Source organism: Malaclemys terrapin, chromosome 15, assembly GCF_027887155.1.
Source record: "Malaclemys terrapin pileata isolate rMalTer1 chromosome 15, rMalTer1.hap1, whole genome shotgun sequence".
Lineage (NCBI taxonomy): Eukaryota > Metazoa > Chordata > Testudines > Emydidae > Malaclemys > Malaclemys terrapin.
Window position 1 is genome coordinate 8392007 of NC_071519.1, and position 26223 is coordinate 8418229.

Consider the following 26223-nt stretch of genomic DNA (forward strand, 5'->3'; position numbering starts at 1 on the left):
GCTACAGGATGGGGACCGACTGGCTAAGCAGCAGTTCTTCAGAAAAGGACCTGGGGATTATAGTGGATGAGAAGCTGGATATGAGTCAGCAGTGTGCCCTTGTTCCCAAGAAGGCTAAGAGCATATTGGGCTGCATTAGTAGGAGCATTGCTAGCAGATCAAGGGAAATTATTATTCCCCTTTATTCGGCACTAGTGAAGCCACATCTGCAGTATTCCATCCAGTTTTAGGCCCCCCATTAGAGAAAGGAGGGTCACAAAAATGATTAGGGGGCTGGCACATGACTGAGGAGGAGAGGCTGAAGGAACAGGGCTTGTTTAGTCTGCAGAAGAGAAGAGTGAGGGGGGATTTGATAGCAGCCCTCAACTACCTGAAGGGGGGGGGGGGGAGTTCAGAGAGGTTGGAGCTCAGCTGTTCTCAGTGGTGGCAGATGACAGAACAATGGACAATAGTCTCAAGTTGCAGGGCGGGAGGTCTAGGTTGGATATTAGGAAAAACTTTTTCACTAGGAGGGTGGCGACGCACTGGAATGGGTTCCCTAGGAAGGTGGTGGAATCTCCATCCTCAGAGGTTTTTAAGGCCCAGCTTGACAAAGCCCTGGTTGGGATGATTTAGTTGGTGTTGGTCCTGCTTTGAGCAGGGGTTTGGACTAGATGACCTCCTGAGGTCTCTTCCAACCCTAATCTTCTATGATTCTCTCTGTGCTTCATGAAATTTTGGATCCAAATGGTAAAGACAGTTGTTCCCAATTTAATCATGGCATCCTTTAGGAGTGTGATCAATGCCACTTAACTAGGGAGCAGTGTTCTAAAAATACTTTACCTGGGCCACAGGTCACCATAGCTTCCATCTCTGGGATGAAAATCAACCACCAGTACCTGCAATTTCTACCTGAGTTATTGTCAAATCTTTGACCTTCCTTGGAGTAATTTTACACTTCTCTGGTGTAGAATACTTCACCAACCACACAACATATCAGTAGTGATAGTGAGGTATATAATAATAAAAATAAATAATAATAATAATATATGGAGATATCCGATCTCCTAGAACTCGAAGGGACCCCTGAAAGGTCATCGAGTCCAGCCCCCTGCCTTCACTAGCAGGACCAAGTACTGATTTTTGCCCCAGATCCCTAAGTGGCCCCCTCAAGGATTGAACTCACAACCCTGGGTTTAGCAGGCCAATGCTCAAACCACTGAGCTATCCCTCCCCCACAAAAAACCTGTCTGTAAGCAAGGACTGGCCTGCCTCCCAAGATCGGTGAGAGGCCTTGGCTACACTTGAGGATTCACAGCTCCGAGGGGAGTAGCTTGCAGCGCTGCAGGCGCTGATTACACTGGAGCTTTACAGTGCTGCACTCGCTGCGCTCAGGGGGGTGTTTTTTCACACCCCTGAGCGCAGCAAGTTGCAGTGCTGTACAGCGCCAGTGTAGCCAAGGCCAGAGTGAGGGATCGTTTTCCAGGATAGGTTGTAGATCGTTGATAATGCGCGGAAGAGGTTTTAGCTGGGGGCTGTATGTGATGGCCAGTGGTGTTCTGTTATTGTCCTTGTTGGGCCTGTCCTGTAGTAGGTGATTTCTGGGTATCCGTCTTGCTCTGTCAATCTGTTTCCTCACTTCCCCAGGTGGATATTGTAGTTTTACGAATGCTTGATAAAGATCTTGTAGGTGTTTGTCTCTGTCTGAGGGGTTGGAGCAAATTCGGTTGTATCTTAGGGCTTGGCTGTAGACAATGGACAGTTTGATGTGTCCTGGATGGAAGCTGGAGGCATGTAGGTAAGTATAGTGGTCAGTAGGTTTCTGGTATAGGGTGGTGTTTATGTGACCATCACTTATTTTTACTGTAGTGTCCAGGAAGTGTCTCTCTTGTGTGGACTGGTCGAAGCTGAAGGTTGATGGTGGGGTGGAAATTGTTGAAATCCAGGTGGAATTCTTCAAGGGCTTCCTTTCTGTGGGTCCATATGATGATGTCATCAATGCAGCGCAAGTAGAGGAGGGGCACTAGGGGATAAGAGCTGAGGAAGCGTTGTTCTAAGTTAGCCATAAAAATGTTGGCAGACTGTGGGGCCATGCGGGTACCCATAGCAATGCCACTGACTTGAAGGTATAAGTTGTCCCCAAATCTGAAATGGTTGTGGGTGAGGACAAAGTCACAAAGCTCAGCCACCAGGCATGCTTTGGCCTCATCAGGGATACTGTTCCTGACAGCTTGTAGTCCATCCTCATGTGGAATATTGGTGTAAAGCACTTCTACATCCATAGTGGCCCCGATGGTGTTTTCAGGAAGAACAGCAATGCATTGTAGTTTCCTTGGAAGTCGGTGGTGTCTCGAAGATAGCTGGGAGTCCTGGTGGCGTAGGGTCTGAGGAGAGAGTCCAAATAGCCAGATAATGCTGCTGTAAGAGTACCAATGCCTGGGATGATGGAACGTCCAAGGTTTCCAGGTTTATGGATCTTGGGTAGCAGATAGAATAGCCCTGGTCGGGGCTCTGGGGATGTCCCCATGTAGATTTGTTCCCATACTGTAGCCGGGAGTTTTTTGAGCAGATGGTGTAGTTTCTTTTAGTATTCCTCAGTGGGATCAGAGGATAGTGGCCTGTCGAATGCCATCTTGGAGAGTTGCCTCGCAGCCTCCTGCTCATAATCTGACCTGTTCATTATGACTACAGCACCTCCTTTGTCAGCCCCCTTGATTATAATGTCAGAGTTGTTTCTGAGGCTGTGGATGGCATTGCGTTCTGTATGGCTGAGGTTCTGGGGGAAGCGATGTTGTTTGTTCACAATTTCAGCCTGTGCACATCTGCGGAAGCACTCTATGTAGAGGTCCAGTCTGTCATTTCGACCCTCAGGAGGAGTCCACGCAGAGTTCTTGTTCTTGTAGTGTTGGTAGGAGGGTTCCTGTGGGCTAGTGCTCTGTTCAGTGGTGCATTGAAAATATTCCTTGAGTCAAGAGACGATGAAAGTAGGCTTCCAGTTCACCGCAAAACTGTATCATGTTTGTGGGGATGGTGGGACAGAAAGAGTCCCCGAGATAGGACAGACTCTTCTGACGGGCTAAGTGTGTGGTTGGATGGACTAACAATATTGTTAGGTGAGTTGAGGGTGCCATTGTTGTAGCCCCCTGTGGCAGGTAGGAGTTTAGATAGTTTACTGTCTTACTTTTTCCTCTGTAGAGAAATGAAGTGTGCATTGTAAATGGCTTGTCTCATTTTTGTCAAGTCCAGCCATGTGGAAGTTTGTGTGGAAGGTTGGATTTGTGTGAGAGTCTCCAGTTTTGAGAGCTCATTCTTGATCTTCTCCTGTCTGCTGTACAAGATGCTGATCAGGTGGTTCCTCAGGCCTCTCCCCTGTGTGGATTCTCTGATGTTTAGAAAGGCCTGAGCTGCTAATGAAGGTTTTCCCACACTCACTGCATTCATAGGGCTTCTCCCCTGTGTGGATTCTCTGATGGTAAGAAAGGGCTGAGCTGGTAATGAAGTTTTTCCCACACTCATGGCATTTGTAGGGCCTCTCCCCTGTGTGGATTCTCTGATGTTTAGAAAGGCCTGATCTTTGAGTGAAGGTTTTCCCACACTCACGGCATTCATAGGGCTTCTCCCCTGTGTGCATTCTCCGATGCCCAATAAGGTGTGAGCTGTGATTGAAGGTTTTCCCACATTCACTGCATACATAGGGCCTCTCTCCTGTGTGGATTCTCTGATGCCCAGTAAGGTGAGAGCTGTGAGTGAAGCTTTTCCCACACCCACGGCATCCATAGGGCCTCTCCCCTGTGTGGATTCTCTGATGTTTAGAAAGGGCTGAGCTGTGAATGAAGCTTTTCCCACACTCACAGCATTCATAGGGCCTCTCCCCTGTGTGGATTCTCTGATGTGCAGAAAGGGCTGAGCTGGTAATGAAGGTTTTCCCACACTCATGGCATTCGTAGGGCCTCTCCCCTGTGTGGATTCTCTGATGTTTAGAAAGGCCTGATCTTTGAGTGAAGGTTTTCCCACACTCACGGCATTCATAGGGCTTCTCCCCTGTGTGCATTCTCTGATGGCTAGAAAGGGCTGAGCTGCTAATGAAGTTTTTCCCACACTCACGGCATTCATAGGGCTTCTCCCCTGTGTGGATTCTCTGATGGTTAGAAAGGGCTGATCTTTGAGTGAAGGTTTTCCCACACTCACGGCATTCAAAGGGCTTCTCCCCTGTGTGGATTCTCTGATGTTTAGAAAGGGCTGAGCTGTGAGTGAAGCTTTTCCCACACTCACAGCATTCATAGGGCCTCTCCCCTGTGTGGATTCTCTGATGTGCAGAAAGGGCTGAGCTGGTAATGAAGTTTTTCCCACACTCATGGCATTCGTAGGGCCTCTCCCCTGTGTGGATTCTCTGATGTTTAGAAAGGCCTGATCTTTCAGTGAAGGTTTTCCCACACTCACGGCATTCATAGGGCTTCTCCCCTGTGTGCATTCTCTGATGGCTAGAAAGGGCTGAGCTGCTAATGAAGTTTTTCCCACACTCACGGCATTCGTAGGGCCTCTCCCCTGTGTGGATTCTCTGATGGTTAGAAAGGCCTGATCTTTGAGTGAAGTTTTTCCCACACTCACGGCATTCATAGGGCTTCTCCCCTGTGTGGATTCTCTGATGTTTAGAAAGGCCTGATCTTTCAGTGAAGGTTTTCCCACACTCACGGCATTCATAGGGCTTCTCCCCTGTGTGCATTCTCTGATGGCTAGAAAGGGCTGAGCTGCTAATGAAGTTTTTCCCACACTCACGGCATTCATAGGGCTTCTCCCCTGTGTGGATTCTCTGATGGTTAGAAAGGGCTGATCTTTGAGTGAAGGTTTTCCCACACTCACGGCATTCAAAGGGCTTCTCCCCTGTGTGGATTCTCTGATGTTTAGAAAGGGCTGAGCTGTGAGTGAAGCTTTTCCCACACTCACAGCATTCATAGGGCCTCTCCCCTGTGTGGATTCTCTGATGTTTAGAAAGGCCTGATCTTTCAGTGAAGTTTTTCCCACACTCACGGCATTCATAGGGCCTCTCCCCTGTGTGGATTCCCTGATGTACAGAAAGGGATGATCTTTGAGTGAAGCATTTTCCACACTCGCTGCATGTATTTTTCCTCTTTCCCATGAGGATTTCCTGCTGTGTTGTGGTTTCCTTGACACTCTTCTGAGTTCCCCAACAGGAAATAAATTTACCCATTTTCTCCCCTGGCTGGTGTCCTTGCTCTCTTTCTGGTCTGTGCTGTATCTCACAGGATTTTGCCTTCTCATAACTCCTGGACACATTCCTTTTTGATCTTTGAGACAATGCTCTGTGTTTATCCACTTGCTCAACATTTTCCTGCTGAGAATTCTGCTCCTCTTTCTCATATACCATTGCATCACCTGCTGTGATAGAGACAGAAACCTCAAACAGGGATGGAAAGGGGAAGGCCAAACCAAAACAAGTGCTGGAGAGAGGTTAAATAAAAACAGGAAATGAACTCTTCCAAATTCTTCCCCTAAATAGGAGAGAGGAGGGGATCATTTTGGCTTTCGCATCCCATTCAACTTCACAGGGGGAAGGGAGGAAGCTTCCTGGTGTCTGCTAGGATCTACAGGAAGCCATGAGCTATATTTACCCTGAGGATACAATCCCGCTAGGGACAATAATGAACTGAGAGAAGTCCCAAAGGCTTTGTAGGACATCCCAGATGTTTCTTTCAGGCACTTACAGATTCTGAGTTGGTTTAATGTTTCCTCATCTGTGCAGGGAGCTCTCAGGATCTCTCTTTCCTCTGAACCCTGGAGGTCTGGAACCCATGGCTCTTCCCCTTGTTCCAGCTGGGAGATCACATCAGATTTGGAAACCAGAAACCCTGCTCAGATGAAAGAAAACAAAGGAGTTGAGTTGATTTCATACGACTGTGTCATAAAAAAACACTATTAATTTAACTTCAGTACTTAGTGTGACCTGGTGTGCCTGGGGCAGTCCTCACTGAAAATGCCAATATCAGGGTAGGCTGAAAAGGGCAGAGCAGATGCTCCCCAAACTGGTGGTTAACACTGAAGTTAAATTCACCGACCACTCACAAACTGTGCTTCTGATCCCCCACGCTGGTTATCGAGAAACTGAAAAAAGAAATCACAGCCCCCTTTATTGCATTGCACTTCTCTGACTCCCAATCAGCACCTAGGTCCAGTACAGTGAGAGGTTATTTAAAAACTCTGCTCATATAAACACAGTGTTCTTCTGACCTCAGAGTCAGCCACATTACCAGGTCACTATAGGTTTGGATCTTACCCAAAATACTATGATGCCAGCCAATCCTTTAGAATCTAAACTAAAGGTTTATAAGACAGAAAGCAAGAAAGCATCCAAAAGGTTTATTATATAAGAAAGAAAGAAAGAAAAAGGGAGTTGTTCAATGGGAAAGCAGTCAGATACATTCAGAAATCTACATATCTGGTTCTTAGCAGTATTGATAATTTCCTGGCTTGAAAGCCTGTCTGGAACACATCCACATTATTCAGTTCTTTGTTCAAGGCTTCAGTTTGTAGAGAAGTTGATCCAGAGGTAGGAAGAGGGATTGAAGACAAAATGGAGATGATGCAACTGCCCTTTATATTCCTTTTGCCGTGTGGCTTCTACTTCCTTTGTCCCAAACACAAGCTTCACAGCACATGGCATGGAAAAGCCTTGGAGTTCTCAGTACACAGGCATACCCCTGCATGTCTTGCTGACTCAATAGGTGTATCCCCTTAGTTCTTTCCAGGGGCTCATTGTACAGCTGATGACCCTGGATGGGCCATCGAACAGGCTAGGCAGCGCTGATGCCAATATGTCTGGGGATGTCACCCAGAAACACTGCACAAGTCTGGAAATACAGATATACCCTACATATCTATAACTCACAATACAAAGGTGGTACAAAGATAGAAACAAAATTATCATACTTGGAAAATCATAATATTTTCATTGACACCTTACATGGCACATCTAGCTCTGACGTTATTGATATAATCTGGGACCATATAGATCATTGTTGCAACCAAGGTCCTGTAGTGGCACGCAAATCTTGCATAAAGGGGGTCAAATGGGGTGTCTAAGACAAGGTTATGGTTTACTGGTTATGATTATGCTGTCTATATGTGTGTATCAATTTTGTAGTTGAAGTTATGAATATTGGCTCTATACTGTCTGTATTTCAAACTTATGCTATGCTGCTGGGTGACATCCCAGACAAACTGGTGTTAGCTCTGCCTAGCCTGCTTGATGGCCCATTAAGGACCATCAGCTATACAATGGACCCATTGAGAGAAGACAAATATGCCTTGAGACTCAGCAAAGTATGCAGGAACTTGCCCATGTGACTCCAGACTCCATTTTGCTGTAATTTTCCACAGTAAGAACAAAGAGGTGTTCTTACACCTGGAAAAGACTATATAAGGCTGATGCCTCATTTCCATCTGGTCTTCAATCCTGCTTCATACCTCTGGAGGAACTTTGCTACAAGCTGAAGCTTTGAACAAAGGGCGGGGGATGTATTCTAGAGACTTGATTTGAATCTGCAGTTTATTCTATCGCTGCTGCAAGTCTGAACCAAGAACTGTATGTAATTGATTCCATTTAACCAATTCTAACTCTCATCTCTATCTTTTTCCTTTTATGAATAAACCTTTAGATTTTAGATTCTAAGGGATTGGCAACAGCGTGATTTGTGGGTAAGATCTGATTTGTATATTGACCTGGGTCTGGGGCTCGGTCCTTTGGGATCAGGAGAACCTTTTTCTTTTACTGGGGTATTCATTTTCATAACCATCTGTCCCCATAACGAGTGGCACTGGTGGTAATACTGGGAAACTGGAGTGTCTAAAGAGATTGCTTGTGAGACTTGCGGTTAGCCAGTGGGGTGAGACCGAAGTCCTCTTAGTCTGGCTGGTTTGGTTTGCCTTAGAGGTGGAAAAAACCCAGCCTTGGGCTGTAACTGCCCTGTTTGAGCAATTTGTCCTGAGTTGGCATTCTCAGTTGGGTTCCGCCAGAACCGCATTGTCACACTAGCAGAATTCATTGCAATTTTATCATATTGGTATTCATAATAAAATAATAATAATATAAAGTGTCTCTCAATTCCATACAGTGTCACTTAATAAACCAGTGAATTCCCAGGATAGGCTCCCCTGGTCTTTGAAGATGCCAAACACCTTGCTTGTGAGGGACTGAAATACCCACATATATGTTGGGAAAACACAGACACTGTGCAAGTCTGTACCCCTATGTTCACTCTTCTACAAAATAATGATCAATTTTGTACATAGTATGTGTCAGAGTGATACAGTGGGGATTCAGCCCTAAGTGCAGAAAGTGGGGGCCCGCAAGGATTCTAAAATTAATTTGTGCCACTCTAGGCTTGTAGTAAACCTCCAAGGTTTCAGCTTTTCTCTGACCTTGGCTTGGTAAATGTTGCCACGACCCAAATGCAAAAAAACCCCTTTGGGGCACCCTCAAGCCCTTTCATCTCCCCTCCAGAAAAGAGCGGAGAAAGAAAACAAAGGAAATTAGCTGTGGCTACCAGATAATCAAACAACATGCAAAAACCTCTTAGGACACCAAAAATCCAATCCCATTCTTAAAAGAGGTAAATTTTACTAAAATTAAAAAGGAAAGGAATACATCTGGAACTTAGGCTTTTGTTAGCTCTTAAAAGAAAATTAACTTTTGTAAGCACCCCAAATAGCTTTCTTGGGGGTTCAGCTTAAAGCTTACAAGCAAACAAAAGCATCTAGGATAGCACAGAGGAAATCCAAAAGCCAAAATAAAAAATAAACCTGATTGTGTCTGTCTAAACATTCCCTATTCAAATAATTTATTCTAGGTAGGGAAGATGAATTTTCATACCTGGTTCAAGCCATGCACAGCATTGCTACTCCATGTCTCCTTCTAAGGAGAACAACAGACAAAGGGAAAGTTACTTTCCCATTTAAAAAAGTTCTAGCCTTTCCATTGGCTCTTTTGGTCAGGTGCCCACTCCTTTTCTTTTACCTGTGGGCTGTTGTCACGGAGTGTGGGGGAACTCAGGGCCCTGCACCCCCGGCTTCCTGCAATTCACAATGACTCTCAGCCAGCCAGTAAAGCAAAAGGTTTATTTAGATGACAGGAATACAGTCCTAGACAGACCTTGCAGGCACAGACAACAGGACCCCCCTCAGTTAGGTCCATCTTGGGGTCCCAGGGCATCCCAGCCCCCCTTGGGAGGTCAGAGCCATCTCTGCCTCCCAGCCATCTCACCAGCCAGCTTCCAAAACTCTGCCTTCAGCAACCCCTCCCACAGCCTTTGTTCAGTTTCCCGGGCCAAGGTATCACCTGGCCTCCAACCCCTTCCTGGGTTCTCATGTTACATGCTCAGGTATTCTCCTTCGGGCAGTCTCCCATCCCCCAATGCAGACTATCCTAGCCACACTCCCCTGTCAGCATTCACAGACCACAGTAAGAACAGTCCCAGTTCGTCACAGCTTGTTAATCCTTTACTGGTAAAGCAAGCAGAGAACTCACACCAACAGGGATTTTACAGCAAACTGGCTGGCTAGGTGTTACAAAAGGGAGATCTCTCCCCTCCCCTTCAGTATGTTTGGATTAAAGTGTATTGGAAACTCCATTTGGGATAACAAGGCTGGAACATATCATTTTCCACTGATGAAATAAACTTCATATGAGCTTGCATTGTTCAGTAGTGTTCTGGACAGGGCAAGATGCACATTTCTGATGGAAAGTCTGGGACCAGAGAATTTTCTGCAGTTCTCCTGTGGTGTACTGCAATTCGTGAGTCGCTGACTAGCAGCACTCAAAACTGTGAAGCTGAGAGCGAGTTACATGCTGAAGACTGTGTGTTAACTGCCCAGGAGTGGCTGCTCTCGCAGTAAAGCAATGTAAAAGGCACCCCAGCCTGGGGAACTGAGGGGACACAGCTGTTCAACAGTCCAGATTGCACTGTGGTGAGTGTCTGTGACATTAAATTTCAAAGAGGCTTTAAAACACCAAGAAACTAAATCCATGTTCCAGAAATCGAATTTAACACCATTAATCTGGGCTTGAATAGGGACTGGCTGGCTCATTACAGAAGCAGCTTTTCCACTCCTGGAATTGACACCTCCTCATCTATTATTGGGAGTGGACTACATCCACCCTGATTGAATTGGCCCTGTCAACACTGGTTCTCCACTTGTGAAGAAAGTCCCTGCACTCCATATGTCAGTATATAATGCCTGCATCTGTAACTTTCACTCTCTGCATCTGAAGAAGTGAGGTTTTTACCCATGAAAGCTGATGCCCAAATAAATCTGTTAGTCTTTAAGGTGCCACCAGACTCCTTGTTGTTTTTCCAGAAATCGAAGTCTCCAGAGAGAGGGCAAGTCTCCCTGGCACTGCTTCTTGCTGACAGACAGGTCCAGTGACAGAGAGTGAGTCCTGGGGAAGCTGGAAACAGTAAGCATGGGCTGGTGGGGTTCAGTGGAGAAAGGGAACAGGAAGGGCAGGGATATTACTGAACGCAGGATCTCAGCAGTACTAAATGTCAGGATAGCACATACTGCAGCCCATTGGAAAACAGAATCCCAAATATACATATAAAATGAAGGGGTCTAAATTAGTTGTTTGCATTGATTTATATAAGGGCAATAAGATATTCTCTGTATTATTGTCTATCCCTTTTTAAATAATTCCTAACATCCTGTTTGCTTTTTTGACCTCTGCTGCACACTGCGTGGATGTCTTCAGAGAACTATCCACAATGACTCCAAGATCTTTTTCCCCCGATTAGTTGTAGCTAAATTTCCCCCCATAATATTGTACATATAGTTAGGGTTATTTTTTCCAATGTGCATTACTTTATATTTATCCACATTAAATTTCATTGGCCATTTTGTTGCCCATTCACTTAGTTTTGTGAGATCTTTTTGAAGTTCTTCACAGTCTGGTTTGGTCTTAACTATCTTGAGCAGTTTAGTATTATCTGCAAACTTTGCCATCTCACTGTTTACCCCTTTCTCCAGATCATTTATGAATAAGTTGAATAGGACTGATCCTAGGACTGACCCTTGGGGAACACCACTAGTTACTCCTCTCCATTCTGAAAATTTACCATTTATTACTACCCTTTGTTCTCTGTCTTAACTAGTTCTCAATCCATGAAAAGATCTTCCCTTTTATCCTATGACAGCTTAATTTATGTAAGAGACTTTGGTGAGGGACCTTGTCAAAGGCTTTCTGGACACTGCGTCCATTGGATCCCCATTGTCCACGTGTTTGTTGACACCTTCAAAGAACTCTAATAGATTAGTAAGACATGATTTCCCTTTACAGAAACCATGTTGACTTTTGCCCAACAATTTTTGTTCTACTATGTGCTTAACAATTTTATTCTTTACTATTGTTTCAACTAATTTGCCCCAAGAGTACAGACGTTGGACTTCCTGGTCTGTAATTGCCAGCATCGCCTCTAGAGCCCTTTTTAAATATTGGTGTTACATTAGCATCTTCCAGTCATTGGGTACAGAAGCTGATTTAAAGGACAGGTTACAAACCATAGCTAATAGTTCCCCAATTTCACATTTGAGTTCTTTCAGAACTCTTGGGTAAATACCATCTGGTTCCGATGATTTGTTACAGTTAAGTTTATCAATTAGTTCCAAAACTTCCTCTAGTGACACTTCAATTTGTGCCAGTTCCTCAGATTTGTCACCCATAAAAGGTTTGGGAATCTCCCTAACATCCTCATCCGTGAAGACTGAAGCAAAGAATGCATTTAGTTTCTCTGCAATGACTTCATCGTCTTTAAGCATTCCTTTTGTATCTCGATCGTTCAGGGGCCCCACTGGTTGTTTAGCAGGCTTCCTGCTTCTGATGTACTTAAACGTTTTGTGGTTACCTTCTGAATTTTTGGCTAGCTGTTCCTCAAACTCCTTTTTGGCTTTTCTTATTACATTTTTACACTTAATTTGGCAGTGCTTATGCTCCCTTCTATATACCTCACTAGGATTTGACTTCCACTTTTAAAAAGATGCCTTTTAATCTCTCACTGCTTCTTTTACATGGTTAAGCCAAGCCACAGTGGCTCTTTTTTAGTTCTTTTGCTGTGTTTTTTTAATTTGGGGTATACATTGAAGTTGGGCCTCTAATATTGTGTTTTTGAAAAGTGTCCATGCAGCTTGCAGGGATTTCACTCTAGTCATTGTACCTTTGAATTTCTGTTTAACTAACCCCCTCATTTTTGCATAGTTCCCCTTTCTGAAATTAAATGCCACAGTGTTGAGCTGTTGAGGTGTTCTTCCCACCACAGGGATTTTAAATGTTGTTATATTATGGTTACTATTTCCAAGCCATCCTGTTATAGTTACCTCTTGGACCAGCTCCTGCGCTCCACTTAGGACTAAATCGAGAGTTGCTTCTCCCCTTGCGGGTTCTTGTACCAGCTGCTCCAAGAAGCAGTCATTTAAAGTATCAACAAATTTTGTCTCTGCATTTTGTCCTGAGGTGACATGTCAATATGGGGATAATTGAAATCCCCCACTATTATGGAGCTCTTTATTTTGATAGCCTCTCTAAACTCCCTTAGCATTTCATTGTCACGATCACTGTCTTTGACAGGTGGTCGATAATAGATCCCTATTGTTGTATTCTTATGGAATTACTATCCATAGAGAGTCTATGGAACATGCAGTTTCATTTAAGATTTTTACATCATTTGAGTCTACATTTTCTTTAATATACAGTGCCATTCCCCCTCCGCCCCCCAAAAAAGTATGACCTGCTCTGTCCTTCCAATATATTTTGTACCCTGGAATGATTGTGTCCTATTGACTATCCTCACTCCACCAGGTTTCTGTGATGCCTATTATGTCAATATCCTCTTTTAACACGAGGCACTCTAATTCACACATCTTATTATTTAGACTTCTAGCATTTGTGTACAAGCACTTTAAAACCTTATCACTGTTTATTTGTCTGCCCTTTTCTGATGTGTCAGATTCTTTTTTATGTGAATGTTTATCCTCTGATCTGGCCCCTACTTTATCCTCTTCCAGCCTCTCTTCCTGACTAAAACTATAAAATCTCTATCACTAGACTCTCCTCTAAGAGAAGTCTCTGTCCAATCCACCTGCTCCTCTACAGCCATCGGCTTTCTCCCATCTATTAGTTTAAAAACTGCTCTGCAACCTTTTTAATGTTAAGTGCCAGCAGTCTGGTTCCACTTTGGTTTAGGAGCAGCCCATCACTCCCGTATAGGCTCCCCCCCATCCCCAAAGTTTCCCCAGTTCCTAATAAATCTAAACCCCTCCTCTCTACACCATCATCTCATCCACTCATTGAGACTCTGAAGCTCTGCCTGCGTACCTGGCCCTGCATGTGGAACTGGAAGCATTTCTGAGAATGCCACCATAGAGGTCCTGGATTTCAGTCTCTTTCCTAGCAACCTAAATTTGGCCTCCAGGACGTCTCACCTATCCTTCCTTATGTCATTGGTGCCTACATGTACCACATCCACCGGCTCCTCCCCAGCACTACACATAAGTCTGTCTAGATGCCTCGAGAGATCCGCAATCTTTGCACCAGGAAGGCAAGTCACCATATGGTTCTCCCGGTCTTCACAAACCCAGCTATCCTTGTTTCTAATGATCAAATCTCCCATTACTAACAGCTGCCTTTTCTTAATGACTAGAGTTTCCTCCCCACGGCGAGGTAACCTCAGAGCAAGCGGTTACCCCAACACCATCTGGAAAGAGGGTCCCAACTATGGGAAGGTTTCCCTCTGCTCCCGTTGCTTGCTCTGCTTCCCTGGGCCTTTCATCCTCCTCAACAGCGCAAGGGCTGTCTGACCGGAAGTGGGAGAAATCTACAGTGTCCCGGAAAGACTCATCAACGTACTTCTCTGCCTGCCTTAGCGTCTCCAGTTCCACCACCCTGGCCTCCAAAGGCTCCACGCTGTCTCTGAGGGCCAGGAGCTCCTTCCACCGAACGCACATATACGCCACCCGCCCACAGGGCAGGTAATCATACATGCTACATTGAGTGCAATAAACAGGATAGCCCCCACTCTACTGCTGGGCTTCTGCCTGCATTCTCTCTTACAGCTACCTAGGTTAACAATAGGGGTTTTGTTTAAATCAAGATGTTTGTATTATAGCTTAAATGTTTTAAAGAATGGCAAGAGTACCTTGCCCCCTTCCTACTCCCCTTCTAAACTCCCTCACGAAACTCCCTGTTAGCAGCCCTGGTCGCAAAGCTCCCTGGTCGCTTGCTCACTGCTTTACTAAGGACTCCCCTATGACATAACCCCCCTCACCTCCACCCCTGTTGTGATCCACTCAGGGTAGGGTGCTGGGAGCACCCCCACGACCACAGCCCACACCCCCAGTCCTCAGACTGGACTCCTGCACCCCCCCCACACACACACCCAGCCAGCCCCCTGCTCTCCCCACACATACCCAGCCCTCGCACCCCATGCCCTGATTTCTGGACCTGACCCCCCCCCTCCTCACCCCAACCCTGAACACCAAATGGGAACTACTGCACCCCCTCCCACATTGCCATCTGCACCTCTTGCACCAAATGGGAGCTGACCCAGGTAAGTACTCCACACCCCAACCTCCTGCCCCAACCCTGAGCCCCCTCCTGCATCCTAAAACGTGGCCAGACCCTGCACCCCAATCTCCAACCTGCTCCTGCACCCTAACTCCCTCCCAGACCCTGCACTCCCAGCCCTGACCCTCCACCTTGAACACCCTGGCCTCCTGTACCCCCTCACACCCCCCAGCCATGACTCCTTAACTCCTCTCACACACACCCCAGTCCCCTGCCCTCCCTGATTCCCGCAACCCCCCCATACCTCCTGCCGCCACACACCCCACCCGTCTGACTCCTGCACCCCTCACCCCCCAGCCCTTATTCCTTCACCCCTCTCAAACACACCCCAGTACCCTGCCCTCCCTGATTCCTGCAACCACCCATAACCCCTCCCCCTCACACACACCCAGTCCTGACTCCTGCACCCCCTACACACAGCCTCCTTCCCTCCCACAACTCCACCTACATTCCTCGCATGAAACGGGAGCTGCCCCAGGTAAGCGCTCCACACCCCAACCCCCTGCCCCAGCCCTGAGCCCCCTCCCACATCCTAGCTCCTGGACAGACCCTGGACACCAACCTCCAGCCTGCTCCTGCACCCGAATTCCCTCCTAGACCCTGCACCCCCAGCCCCCTCACACCCCCTAAATCCTGGCCAGTCCACGCACCCCAATGTTTTTTACATTTTTTTTTTATAAAGGGCTTTTATCCAAAGCGCTTTACAATAGTTAGCTAACAGTACAAACAATATTTGGAAAGATCATTAAGTGGTGCACTGAGACCCTCAGCGATTTTCAACTGGTCTGTGGAAAAATCAGTTGGACTACAAGAACAATCAAGGTACCTCACTTTATTTTCATTTACTTCCTATTACTTATAGGAGGAGGAGGAAGAAAAAAAAGAATGAAAAGTCAGGGTGGGGGAGGATGAGAGAATGTTCTTCTTCTTGCCTGGGTCCCAAGGAGGAGCCCCAAAAATGAAGCCGAGCACAGGGCCCCACTAACGCTAAAACCGCCACTGAGCTTCCATCTCTGGATGCCCCCAGCCAGCATTCAAGGACACACAGAGCGTCTGTGTGATACGCAAGCCTAGACCAGCAGCTCTGACTCCAGCAGCCTGCTCGTTACACCCCAAGCACATTCAGGTTTGGGTGGAGAAGGCTCAGGGTTTGAGAGGTCAGGGGTAGGAAGCTTCTGTTGATTATGCTGCACCTAACGCTCAGTTTTACTTGAGCAAACAGGAGATATTTGACACTGCGTGATACTGCTCCTGTGCTCTGTTCCCAAAGTGTTCTGCAGCAGGGGAGGGTCTCTGGTAGTGTGTGTGTCACTGGCATATTGGGGTGATGCTGAAACTGGGCAGAGTAGAGGTGGCATTGTGGGGCTGGCTAGAACCTTATCTCTTCTTTTCCCCTTCCAAGAACCGAGGGGATGGGAATCCTTACCCAGCAAGGTCACGTTCTCATAGTTCTCCTGCATGACATCCCAGTAGAGGGCTCTCTGAGTGGGGTCCAGCAGAGCCCATTCTTCCCTGGTGAAATACACAGCCACCTCCTCGAAGGTTACCGGCCCCTGGAAGACCAAGAGTCCAACACTCAGTACCTGCTGCCCCACTCCCAGTCCCACTATTTGTGGGGGAGAGGAACCCATCAAAGGGAAGCCCTGGGTGGATTGCAGTCAACAGAGTCCCACTCCCACCCTGCTCAGAGCATCCAGGAAACACCAGGGTGAGGGAACCTAAGAGAGAGCCCCTCTGTTCTCCCAGCAGATCAATCACACACCTACTAGCCACAGACTGATAAAGGAGATGGAGCCACTAGCAGGGTCCAGGAAGAGCTCCCTGTTAGGAAGCCCAACACCCGCCCCATTCTGAAGAGCTGGATATGAAGGGAGGGGAATCTCGCCTAAGCCAGACTGGTGGGTGCCCCCTTCATATCTCACATCAGCCACTGGTTAGTCAGATCAACCGTCAGTACTACGAGTCTTGTCATTTTATTTACCCCCATGTAGCTGCGTTATTTTCTGTTCAACAAATCAGGTCATTTCCACCACCAAAGCTTATGCGTCTGTTCATAGAATCTAGGCCACTTATTAAACAACTCCCAGCAGGTTTGTCAGATGCACAGGGTGGAGAAATGGAGGAGGACAGCATTTCCTGCCCCACTCAAACTTCCAAACCAGACTGTGAAAACCTTCCCATCTCCGGTGTATTTGCTGCCCCTCTCCCTCCTGCAGGAAGCCATCAGCAACCCCCTGATAACACCTACCTGGACTGACTCCTCTGCAGCCATTTCTCTCCCCTGTCCCATGGGAGGCTGGGATGAACTGGAGCGAAACATGGACATCATTCTGCAGCCTGGCAGGGTGAGAAGGCAGTTGTGGAGGTTTCAAAACAGACTGTGAAATTAATTAAAGCATGATTCCCTCAGGCTTTTCCCCTGCAAACAGACACCCTAGAGTCTGCCATGCTGAGAAAAGGCTTGATCTCTTTATACAATGTAGACCTGGCCCCTCCTGCCAGGCTAAGCCAAAAGAGACATTTTTATACTCTCTTCTCCCACCCCCCATCCCATAACAAAGTCTTTGAACCCAATGCTAGAAAAGAGGAGAACGAAAGGATTCACTGTGGGGGATTCCCTCAGACACTGACCCCATAGCAGCCACACCCCAGCAGGAGGGATATGGAGTCAGGAACTGGGTTATCCTCTGATTCTCATTTTCTCCACAGGAAAGTGACTCTATCCAGGGTGCAGTAATACATCTGTCTGGGAAGATTAGAGATCTGGAAATCTCTCTCAAAACTCTTCTCTCCTACAGCCCCTTTCAGTCTCTCCTATCTCTTTTTCCCTGTCCTCTCTCCCTGTCCGTCTGGTAGGAAAGTCCAATTCCTGGGTAGTTTGCTCTCCCATGGCTGGATTTGCTCCTGTAATTGCTAGTGGGATGAGAAATGAAGGGGGTCTGTTTGTTTAGAGTCATTTTAGGGCCAGACCCCCAGCATTTTCCCTTCCTTTCTTTCAGTTACTTGGAATGTTTGGCTCAGAATTTAGTATTAACAGGGCTCAGGGCTGCCCTATGGGGCTAGTACCAATTGGAGAAAGTTATCACCTGGGCAGGGCAGAGAAGCAGCTTTAATTAAGGTCACTTCCCAGCACAGAACCCCTGCTGGGGAAGCAGCAGCTGCTAAGCCTGGTCTCCCAGATCACAATGGAGGCTGCAGCGTGTGACCCAGGAAGCTGAACCCCAATATCCTGAGCAGAGAGGGACAGAGCGTTTGAGCAGGTTCCCTCCTTTAGCTCTCTGGGGAGAGCAGTTAATGAGAGCCCCTCCTCACAGGGAGAATTGCTGATCTCATTTACCTTACTGTCCATCTGGAGTCACTCCTCCTCTTTCCACGCAGTGACTCTTGATTAACCTTCGTCTCAATGAAACCAGATTTCAGAAAGAACGAGTCCAGAATGCTGTGGAAGAGACCATTGTGTGGCAGTGCTAACCCCCTTCCCACCTCCCTTACCCCTCGAGATCGAGAACAAGGACTGGGGGGGCACAAGTTTTCCAAACGGAACCAAAAGTTCCTGACGTTTTCAAAAGAGAAGAAAAGGAAAACCTGTGATTTCACACTAACAGTGTTTGATAAGTGGATAGAAAGTTATCACAGTGACAGGGCATGTGACTGGGGAATGCTGGGCAGTGCTTAGAGCCAAGACTCTGGCACAAGTTGATCAGAAATAAGAATCATGGTTAGTAGCAGTTGCCAGAGCCCACAGCCAGGGGCCCCAGACACCCCCCAGCCAGGGTCCCACCAGATCGGCCAGGGATTCTGGGGGCTGCGTCCCAGGGACTGAGACCCCAGATACCCCTCAAAGCCCCACCGGCCAGGGAATCCCCACCACACCATGACTGCGAGGTTGGGAATCCCAAAGGGTTCCCCCCACCAAGAGCCCCTAGAAGCCAGGAACCCCCACAAGGGAACCCCCCACTGGGAACTCAGTCCCTCACTGCCTGCGTAGGACCCCCCCACCCCGCCCTCCAGCAGGATCTGCCATGCTGTTTGTCTGGGATCCCCTCCTCCGCCCAACGGGACCCCTCACTCTGCTTCCCTGGCATTCCGTGACCTAGTGCCAGAGCTCCGCCTCCCCACCCCCCGCCAGCTCTGTGCACTGGACATGGCAACGATCACAGGAGCCAGCGGGGGAAGCCCAGACACAGCCCCTGGCACAGCACCAGGCTCCCTCTAACCCCGTCCCGCCTCCCCAAGAGACGCCCACCCCCGCTGTTCTGCAGCCAAGAGGCCCCCAGCGACACCCACCTCCAGGACCCATAGCCTCAGGGCTGGGCACATCAGAACCACCCCCCCAAACCTCCAGAACCCACCAACTTGATTAGGGTACCCCCTGCCCAGTCACCCAAACACCTCCCCCTACCATAACGCCCCTTCTGCTGCAATCTCCCCACACAGACATCCCTTGCCCCCAGAGCAACAGTGTTACCTCACAGTGTCTGAGAAGTGGATAGAAAGTTATCACCACCCCCTGCTGGCCAGTCACATAGGCAGAGGGAGCACTGGGGGATGCCTCTTGAACAGGAGAATGGAAGGCCTGGAGGGCAAAAAGGTAAGAAATGTCCATGGCCTGTCACTAGCAAATAATGGCCATGGATCCACCCCAGATGTGGCTACATCTTAGCACTGCGGGAATCAACCCCTCATGGAGACCATTTGTCATGCGGTTTGGGATACTTCTGGACCCACGCTGCACTCAGAGGAACCTCCTCATCCCGTGCCAGCTGGAGAAAAGAAAAGGGTCCAGCCAACTCCCCTGTTTCCAGGTGGGGGCCACTGATCCCCAAACAGGGGGAGGCCTCTGGCTTTGATGTGTATTAAATATGTGGCTGGTCTCTTTTATCAGCAAAGATTTTAACAGAGATAAAGGGGGGAAGAAATGATTCTCAAAGGAGAAGGGAAAGATAATCACTGGGCAATTTAATCCCCTGCAACCTCCAGGATGGAGAACGACTCAGGGCAACTAGTTCCCTCCAAGGAAGGAGAAGTTGCTGGGATTGAGAAACATGGGGAACAGCCCCAAACATGAAAGGATTTTTAATTAACATTTGATAATAACGTAGAAACAAAAGAGAACGGCTGGAAATCTGAGAGATTTTGGATCAATTTTGCAAATAATAGAGAGGAAAGCGGAAAGTCAGAGGGATTTTATATCAGTTGTTGATATGAGGTAAAATCTGAGTGTTTCCCATCAATATTTGTTAAATGAATACAGAAGAAATGGGCACCATTTTATATCTATGTTCAAGAATCTGAGAAAAGGTGTAAATCTGAGATTTTCTTTGTATTTTATAATTAGAGAGACAGGCAAAAATCTCAGGGCATATTCAATTAGAAATAGACAACTAAAGAGAAGTGGGGCAAATGTTTAGGGTATTTTACATCAATATTTGAGATTTGCAGAGAAAACGTGTTACGAAGTATGCAATTGAAGGTGGAAAATCAGAATTATGGAGAGACCAGGGGGAAATCAGGAGAGACGAGAGAGGTGATCATTTGAGGGGAAAGGGGGGGGGGGGGGGAGATCTCCCCGGATTTTATAGGCACGTGTGAGCTGATGAAAGAGAAAAGGGGAAGAATTAGAGAAAATTTGTATCAAGGGGTGGGAGGCAAGTGGCACAAACAGGGACAAGATGCAATTAACCACCCCACCCACCCACCACTTCTCCCCCCGGGGATTTCCTGGCTGCACAGAGACAGTTCAATACCCCTCCTCCCCCGCGTCCCACTGACCTTCTCTCCCGCCCCCCACCCCATCGGGACCCAGTCTCTGAGCGCGCCCCACTGCGGGGCCGGGGACAGATCCTGCTGCAGCTCCACTGGGGCCGAGGCAGCTCCGAGGCTTCTCCCAGGTTCTCCGGGGCGGAGAGTCACTTTCCTGCCCGGCCCCAGCGCCCCCCCCCCGGCCGGGGTCTCTCACTCACCGGGGGGCTCCGGCCCGGGGCTGCCCAGGGGGCGGGTCCCAGCTGGAGAAAGCCCCCCCCCGGCCGGGCATGGAGGGGTTAATGCCGGGCTCCCCCCGCACGGACCCCGGGGAGCAGCAGCTGCTCAGCTCGGAGCCCCGGGTTACACGGAGGCAGCAGCTTTGTTCTCCCGCCCCCACGTGGACTCGCACGGAGCATGCGCAATTTCAGCTCACCTGGGCTGGAGAGGGCGGAAGGACGCCCCGAAGCAGGCGGAGAGATGTAGTTCCTGACTCTGCAGGGAGCGGAAGTGACGTTTGGCTTGGGGTGGGAGGAGGAGCTGGGCTGCGAACACGAACGGGACCCTGCGGTTCTGCCCGGCTCGTGCGGGGCCCTGGGAGCCTCCCCCGGAGCTGGAGAAGAGTTTTGTGTCTCTCGGCTCTGGGCATGCGCAGAGGCAGCGCTCACCCGCTGCTGCTCCCTGGCGCTGCGGGGCCGGGCGGAGCAGGAGGGTCTGTGCCGGGGAGACCCATTAACCCCCCCGTGCCCGGCCCGCGCCCTGCTCCCGCTGGGGCCGCCCCGGGCTCTGCCCGCCCCGCTGCGGTGCTGCAGCCTCCAGGTACCGGAGCGAGCCCCGGGGGCGGGGCCGGGCGGTGACTCTGCCCCAGTGTCCGTGGGGGGGACCCGGCATCTCGCAGCGCCGGGATCTGCTCCCTGGGGCAGCGCCCGCGGGGGGCTCGGAGCTGCTGTCCCCGCAGGAGTCCAACGCCCCCGGGCCACCGGCCCCGCCTCCGGGGCTCGCTCCGGTACCTGGAAGCTGGGTGGGCAGAGCAGGGCGGCTCCAGTGGGAGCAGGGCCCAGGAGGGCAGGGGAGGGGGTTAATGAAGGTCTCCCTGGCACAGACCCTTCTGCTCTGCTCTGCCTGGGCTCCCCGATCATAATGGAGAAGCGGCAGCGCAGCGCTCACCCAGCAGCTGATACATAGGCAGCGAGTTCCATGTCCACGGCACCGGCAATATTCAGAGCCAGGGGGCAGCTCCAGCAATACTTGGGGCCGGGTATCCCCCCCCCCCCCCCCCATGCCTTCCCGGAGTGTCCTCTCGCCTCCTGGCACCAACTGCTTCTGCAGGGTCCTAGTGCCCCCCACATCCACTGCCAGGGCAGACTGACTCTGAGCCTGCCCTTCCCCCTCAGACCCTTCTCTTTTCCAATGGGACCCTGCAGCAGCACAGCCTCCCTCCCCCGCAGTCACCGCTCCTGCCCTATGCTGGGCAAGGAGGCAACCCCATCCCTCACCCCCAGTGAGGCTACAATCAGGGGAAACAGCAGGGGAGGAGGCGCATGCAGCACCCCCCAGCACCCACCACGGTTGAGGCGAGGGAGATTCCTGGACCTGAGAGATCTAAGAGCACATGCAGTGACAGTGGTGGGGGTGAATGTCCTGCTCAGGGGGTGGGAAAGGGGGGCTCCTCCCCCAGAGCTTGCTGCTGCTGGTAGGGAGAGGGCTGGGGGGAGTCCTTCTCTCTGGCCCCTGTCCCGGAGCAGCCTGCCTGCACCCCAAACTCATCCCCAGCCCTGCTCCACCCCAGAGCCCATACCCCCACTCAGAGCTTTCACCACCCCACCCCACCCTCAACCCTCTGCCCGAGCCCCTCCAGCACCCCAAACCCCTTATCGCCAGTACCAGCCAGAGCCCTCATCCCCCTGACCCTCTGCCTGAGCCCTGAGCCCCTCCAGCACCCCAAACCCCTTATCCCCAGTCCCAGCCAGAGCCCTCATCCCCCTGCACCCTGACCCTCTGCCCCAGCCTTGGTCCCCTCCCACACCCCAAACCTCCCATTCCCAGCCCCAGCCAGAGCCCTTACCCCCCACATGCTTACTCTCATCCTGAGCCCCTCCCACACTCCAAACCCCTCATCTACAGCCACACCCCACAGTCCTCACCCCTGCACCCCATCCCTCTGTACCCCTCCCATCCCCAAACTCCCTTCCAGAGCCTTGGGCTGGTGGGGGGCAGAGTTTGGGTGGGGGCAGGTTCTGGGCACCACCAAAATTTCTACAAACATGCCACCCTGACTTTGCACAAGTGGCCTCTCCTCAGCCCATCTCTGCTCCCCTACATCTGTGGCTCCCAATGTTCCTGGCCTAACTGACACCCCCCCGGCTCTGGCTCCCCTCAGGAGGGGCCGATGCAGTTCCAGGAGAGCACGTGACCCCAGGGATCAAGCCAGAGGGGTTAGGGGGTAGACCAGGAGTTCTCAGGCTGGATGTTACTGCCCCCAGTTATGTGGGGGGTCACAAGCCCACCCAGCTCTGCAGGCAGCAGCAGCAGCACAGAAGTGAGGGTGGCAATGGGGCACAAAGTCTGCTGTGAAATGTGATATTGACAAATGTCTTCGCACCCCAAGTATTAAAGAGTAACTATTAAAAAAAACCTTTTCTGATTATAACAATAATTAAATTAAAGTGTGTTTTAGGCTTAATTTAAAAGTGGTGAGAAAAGGTAAATTCATTTTAAAGAATTTCTCCTGGAGCTGCACCTCTCTGAGCCTTAGCACACCTTTTTCTTGTTCTGGGCCCCCTCAGGGAGTTCACTTGCTCTGGAACCCCAGGGCCTCCACTCCCAAAGGGAATGATGCAACCCTGTTCTCCAGACTGCTCTGACACTCAGCCAGCATAAAACTGAAGGGTTTATTGAGCATTTGAACATAGCATAGGAAACTCTCCGGGCCCTCAGGCCTGGCCTCCCTTAGCACAGCATATCCAAGTCTCCCCTGTATTCAGGTGGGCTCTGCCTGCCCCCCCTCTCCAGGCCAGAGCCCCCCTGATTCCCAGCTGGGCATCTGAGATCACCAGCCCCAAGCCCTGCCTCTGTCCATTGTCTTCTCTCCAGGTAAACAGGGTCGCCCCGGCCTCCTCTCTTCTGTCCTCTGGCCCCCTCTGGCTAGAACCAGCTGGTTAGGTCACTGGGGTCCTCTCTTTGCAGCCCATTGTCCTCCCACTGGCTAGAACTGGCTGCAGCTCCTGAGCTGGGACTCTGGGTCACCAGGTTGCCAGGTCACCACTTGCTGGGGTATCCATTCTCCATTGGGTGGGGTCCCAAGTTCCCTCTCTGGTCCTCTGTAATAACAAACTCCATCTCCCATCACCTTGTTAAACCAGTAACACTCAGGGAAACTGAGTCCTAACCCCCTGCATATAAACCATTGGGGGGGAAAAAGGAAAAAACAAAAAAATCCCCCACTTCATCACATCCAGGAAATACCACACTGCTCTTCCAGGAAAAAAGATCCCGCCAGAGAAGAAACCATGTGACTGGAGTCATAGCTACGGCTATGATTTAATCATGGGTACTTTTAGTAAAAGTCATGGACAAACTCATGGGCAAGAAACAAAAAATCATGGCCACCGACCTATACCATAAATACCCCTGATTGAATCTTGGATGGGGGTGGAAGCCCAGGGGGCCCACAGCACCACCTGCTCAGTGAGGGGGGGAAGCCCCAAAGAGCCCACTGTGCCACTGGGGAGGGGGAAGCCCTAGGGACCCACTGCCACTCTGGCCACTGCTGGGGGGGAAACCCTGTGGGGCCTGTGGGGTAGGGTTCTGCTGGGGGGTTATTCCTTCCTTTAATCACTGTGGAAGGGTAAACAGCAAGAGAATATGCTCCTCTTTTCTATGTGGAACAAATAAAGGAAGGCGGAATTATTTCCAGGGCTGTAAGTAATAAAACACAATTGAGCAGAGAATGGTTATGGATCCATCAACCTCTGGGTTATGGATCCATCACGCTTCTGCTGCACAGTGTAATACTTGCAGGATCTATTCATAGGGCAGCTGAGCTCAGCTGAGTAAGTTTTACTCCTGAGGGGTTTCTGCACCAAAAAATAAATAAAATAAAATGCACGGATATGGGAGATCACTCTGCAGCCCCCTCCCCCAGAATATGAATCATAGAATATCAGGGTTGGAAGGGACCTCAGGAGGTCATCTAGTCCAACCTCCTGCTCAAAGCAGGACCAATCCCCAACTAAATCATCCCAGCCAGGGCTTTGTCAAGCCTGACCTTAAAAACCTCTAAGGAAGGAGATTCCACACCTCCCTAGGTAACCCATTCCAGTGCTTCACCACCCTCCTAGTGAAACAGTGTTTCCTAATATCCAACCTAAACCTCCCCCACTGCAACTTGAGACCATTACTCCTTGTTCTGTCATCTGGTACCACTGAGAACAGTCTAGATCCATCCTCTTTGGAACCCCTTTTCAGGTAGTTGAAAGCAGCTATCAAATCCCCCCTCAACTCAGTGGTGAGGCTGCACCTTTCTGCTGCCTACTCTAGGGGTCCAAAATGACATGCCTGCTGTCAAGGCTGTATCCCCACTTTGAACTTTAGGGTACAAATGTGGGGGGCCTGCATGAAGACTTCTAAGCTTAACTACCAGCTTAGTTCGGGTCTGCTGCCACCATCCCAAAGCTAATTCCCTTCCCTGGGTAGCCTTGAGAGACCTTCACCAATTCCCTGGTGAATACAGATCCAAACCCCTTGGATCTTAAAACAAGGAGAAATTAACCTTTCCCCCTCCTTCCTTTCACCAACTCCTGGTGAATACAGATCCAACCCCCTTGGGTCTAAAACAAGGAGAAATTAACCCTTCCCCCTCCTTCCTTTCACCAACTCCTGGTGAATACAGATCCAACCCCCTTGGATCTAAAAACAAGGAAAAATCAATCAGGTTCTTAAAAAGAAGGCTTTTAATTAAAGAAAAAGGTAAAAATCATCTCTGTAAAATCAGTATGGAAAATAACTTTACAGGGTAATCAAACTTAAAGAGCTCAGAGGACCTCCCTCTAGCCTTAGGTTCAAGAATAGCAAACAAAGATAAACACTCTAGTAAAAGATACATTTACAAGTTGAGAAAACAAAGTAAAACTAAGATGCCTTGCCTGGCTGTTTACTTACAAGTTTGCAATATGAGAGACTTGTTTAGAAAGATGGGGAGAACCTGGATTGATGTCTGGTCCCTCTCAGTCCCAAGAGCGAACGACTTCCCAAACAAAGAGCACAAACAAAAGCCTCCCCCCACCAAGATTTGAAAGTATCTTGTCCACTTATTGGTCCTTTGGGTCAGATGCCAGCCAGGTTACCTGAGCTTCTTAACCCTTTACAGGGAAAAGGATTTTGGAGTCTCTGGCCAGGAGGGATTTTATAGTACTGTACACAGGACAGCTGTTACACCCTTCCCTTTATAGTTATGACACCTGCGCTGTTGGGGAGGGGTGCATGACCACTCTTGTGACTTCCCTTTTCTTCCCCATAAGAAAGTCATTTTTTCTGCAGGGAAACAAATAACTCTGTGGGGGATGTGTATTCTGTGTTTGTGAAGTGGTGCAGAATTTCCAAAGGAGTAAGATTTGAATCTTTCAGATGGCTTGTTTTAGTTGCAGAGTATTAATGAGGCTACCTCTGCTCAGGAACCGTACTGCTCCTCCAGGAAAAAAAAGACCCTGCTGCAGAAGAAACCATGTGATTGGAGTCATAGCACATCTCTCGCCTTATAGGAATGGACTCTGTGGGATAAGGCTCTGCTGGGGCTTTATTCCTTCCTTTAATGACTGTGGAAGGGTAAACAGCAAGAGAATTTGTTCTTTTCTATGCAGAACAAATGAAGGAAGGCT

The 26223-nt window shown here is 49.3% G+C and overlaps 1 protein-coding gene across 1 annotated transcript; it reads right to left on the reverse strand.

Moving 5' to 3' along the window:
• Positions 1-3190: 3190 nt before the first annotated feature.
• LOC128822978 (zinc finger protein 420-like) lies at positions 3191-20725 on the reverse strand. The gene is made up of 7 exons (XM_054004913.1): positions 20569-20725; positions 19074-19181; positions 17943-18044; positions 16854-16942; positions 16032-16158; positions 5703-5846; positions 3191-5376 (listed from the first exon to the last, which is right to left on the reverse strand). Exons 4-7 carry the CDS (start codon positions 16932-16934, stop codon positions 3284-3286), a joined length of 2445 nt encoding a protein of 814 aa, XP_053860888.1. The 5' UTR covers positions 16935-16942; positions 17943-18044; positions 19074-19181; positions 20569-20725; the 3' UTR covers positions 3191-3283.
• Positions 20726-26223: the final 5498 nt, after the last annotated feature.

What these genes read in the sequence shown, in the direction of transcription:
- LOC128822978 (XM_054004913.1), bottom strand. Translation starts at nt 16,934, where the DNA reads ATGATGTCCATGTTTCGCTCCAGTTCATCCCAGCCTCCCATGGGACAG. An exon ending in CTGCAGAGGAGTCAGTCCAG is followed by an intron (nt 16,159 to 16,853) that starts GTAGGTGTTATC and finishes TTGGTCTTCCAG; the next exon opens with GGGCCGGTAACCTTCGAGGA. An exon ending in ATTAAACCAACTCAGAATCT is followed by an intron (nt 5,377 to 5,702) that starts GTAAGTGCCTGA and finishes TCTCTATCACAG; the next exon opens with CAGGTGATGCAATGGTATAT.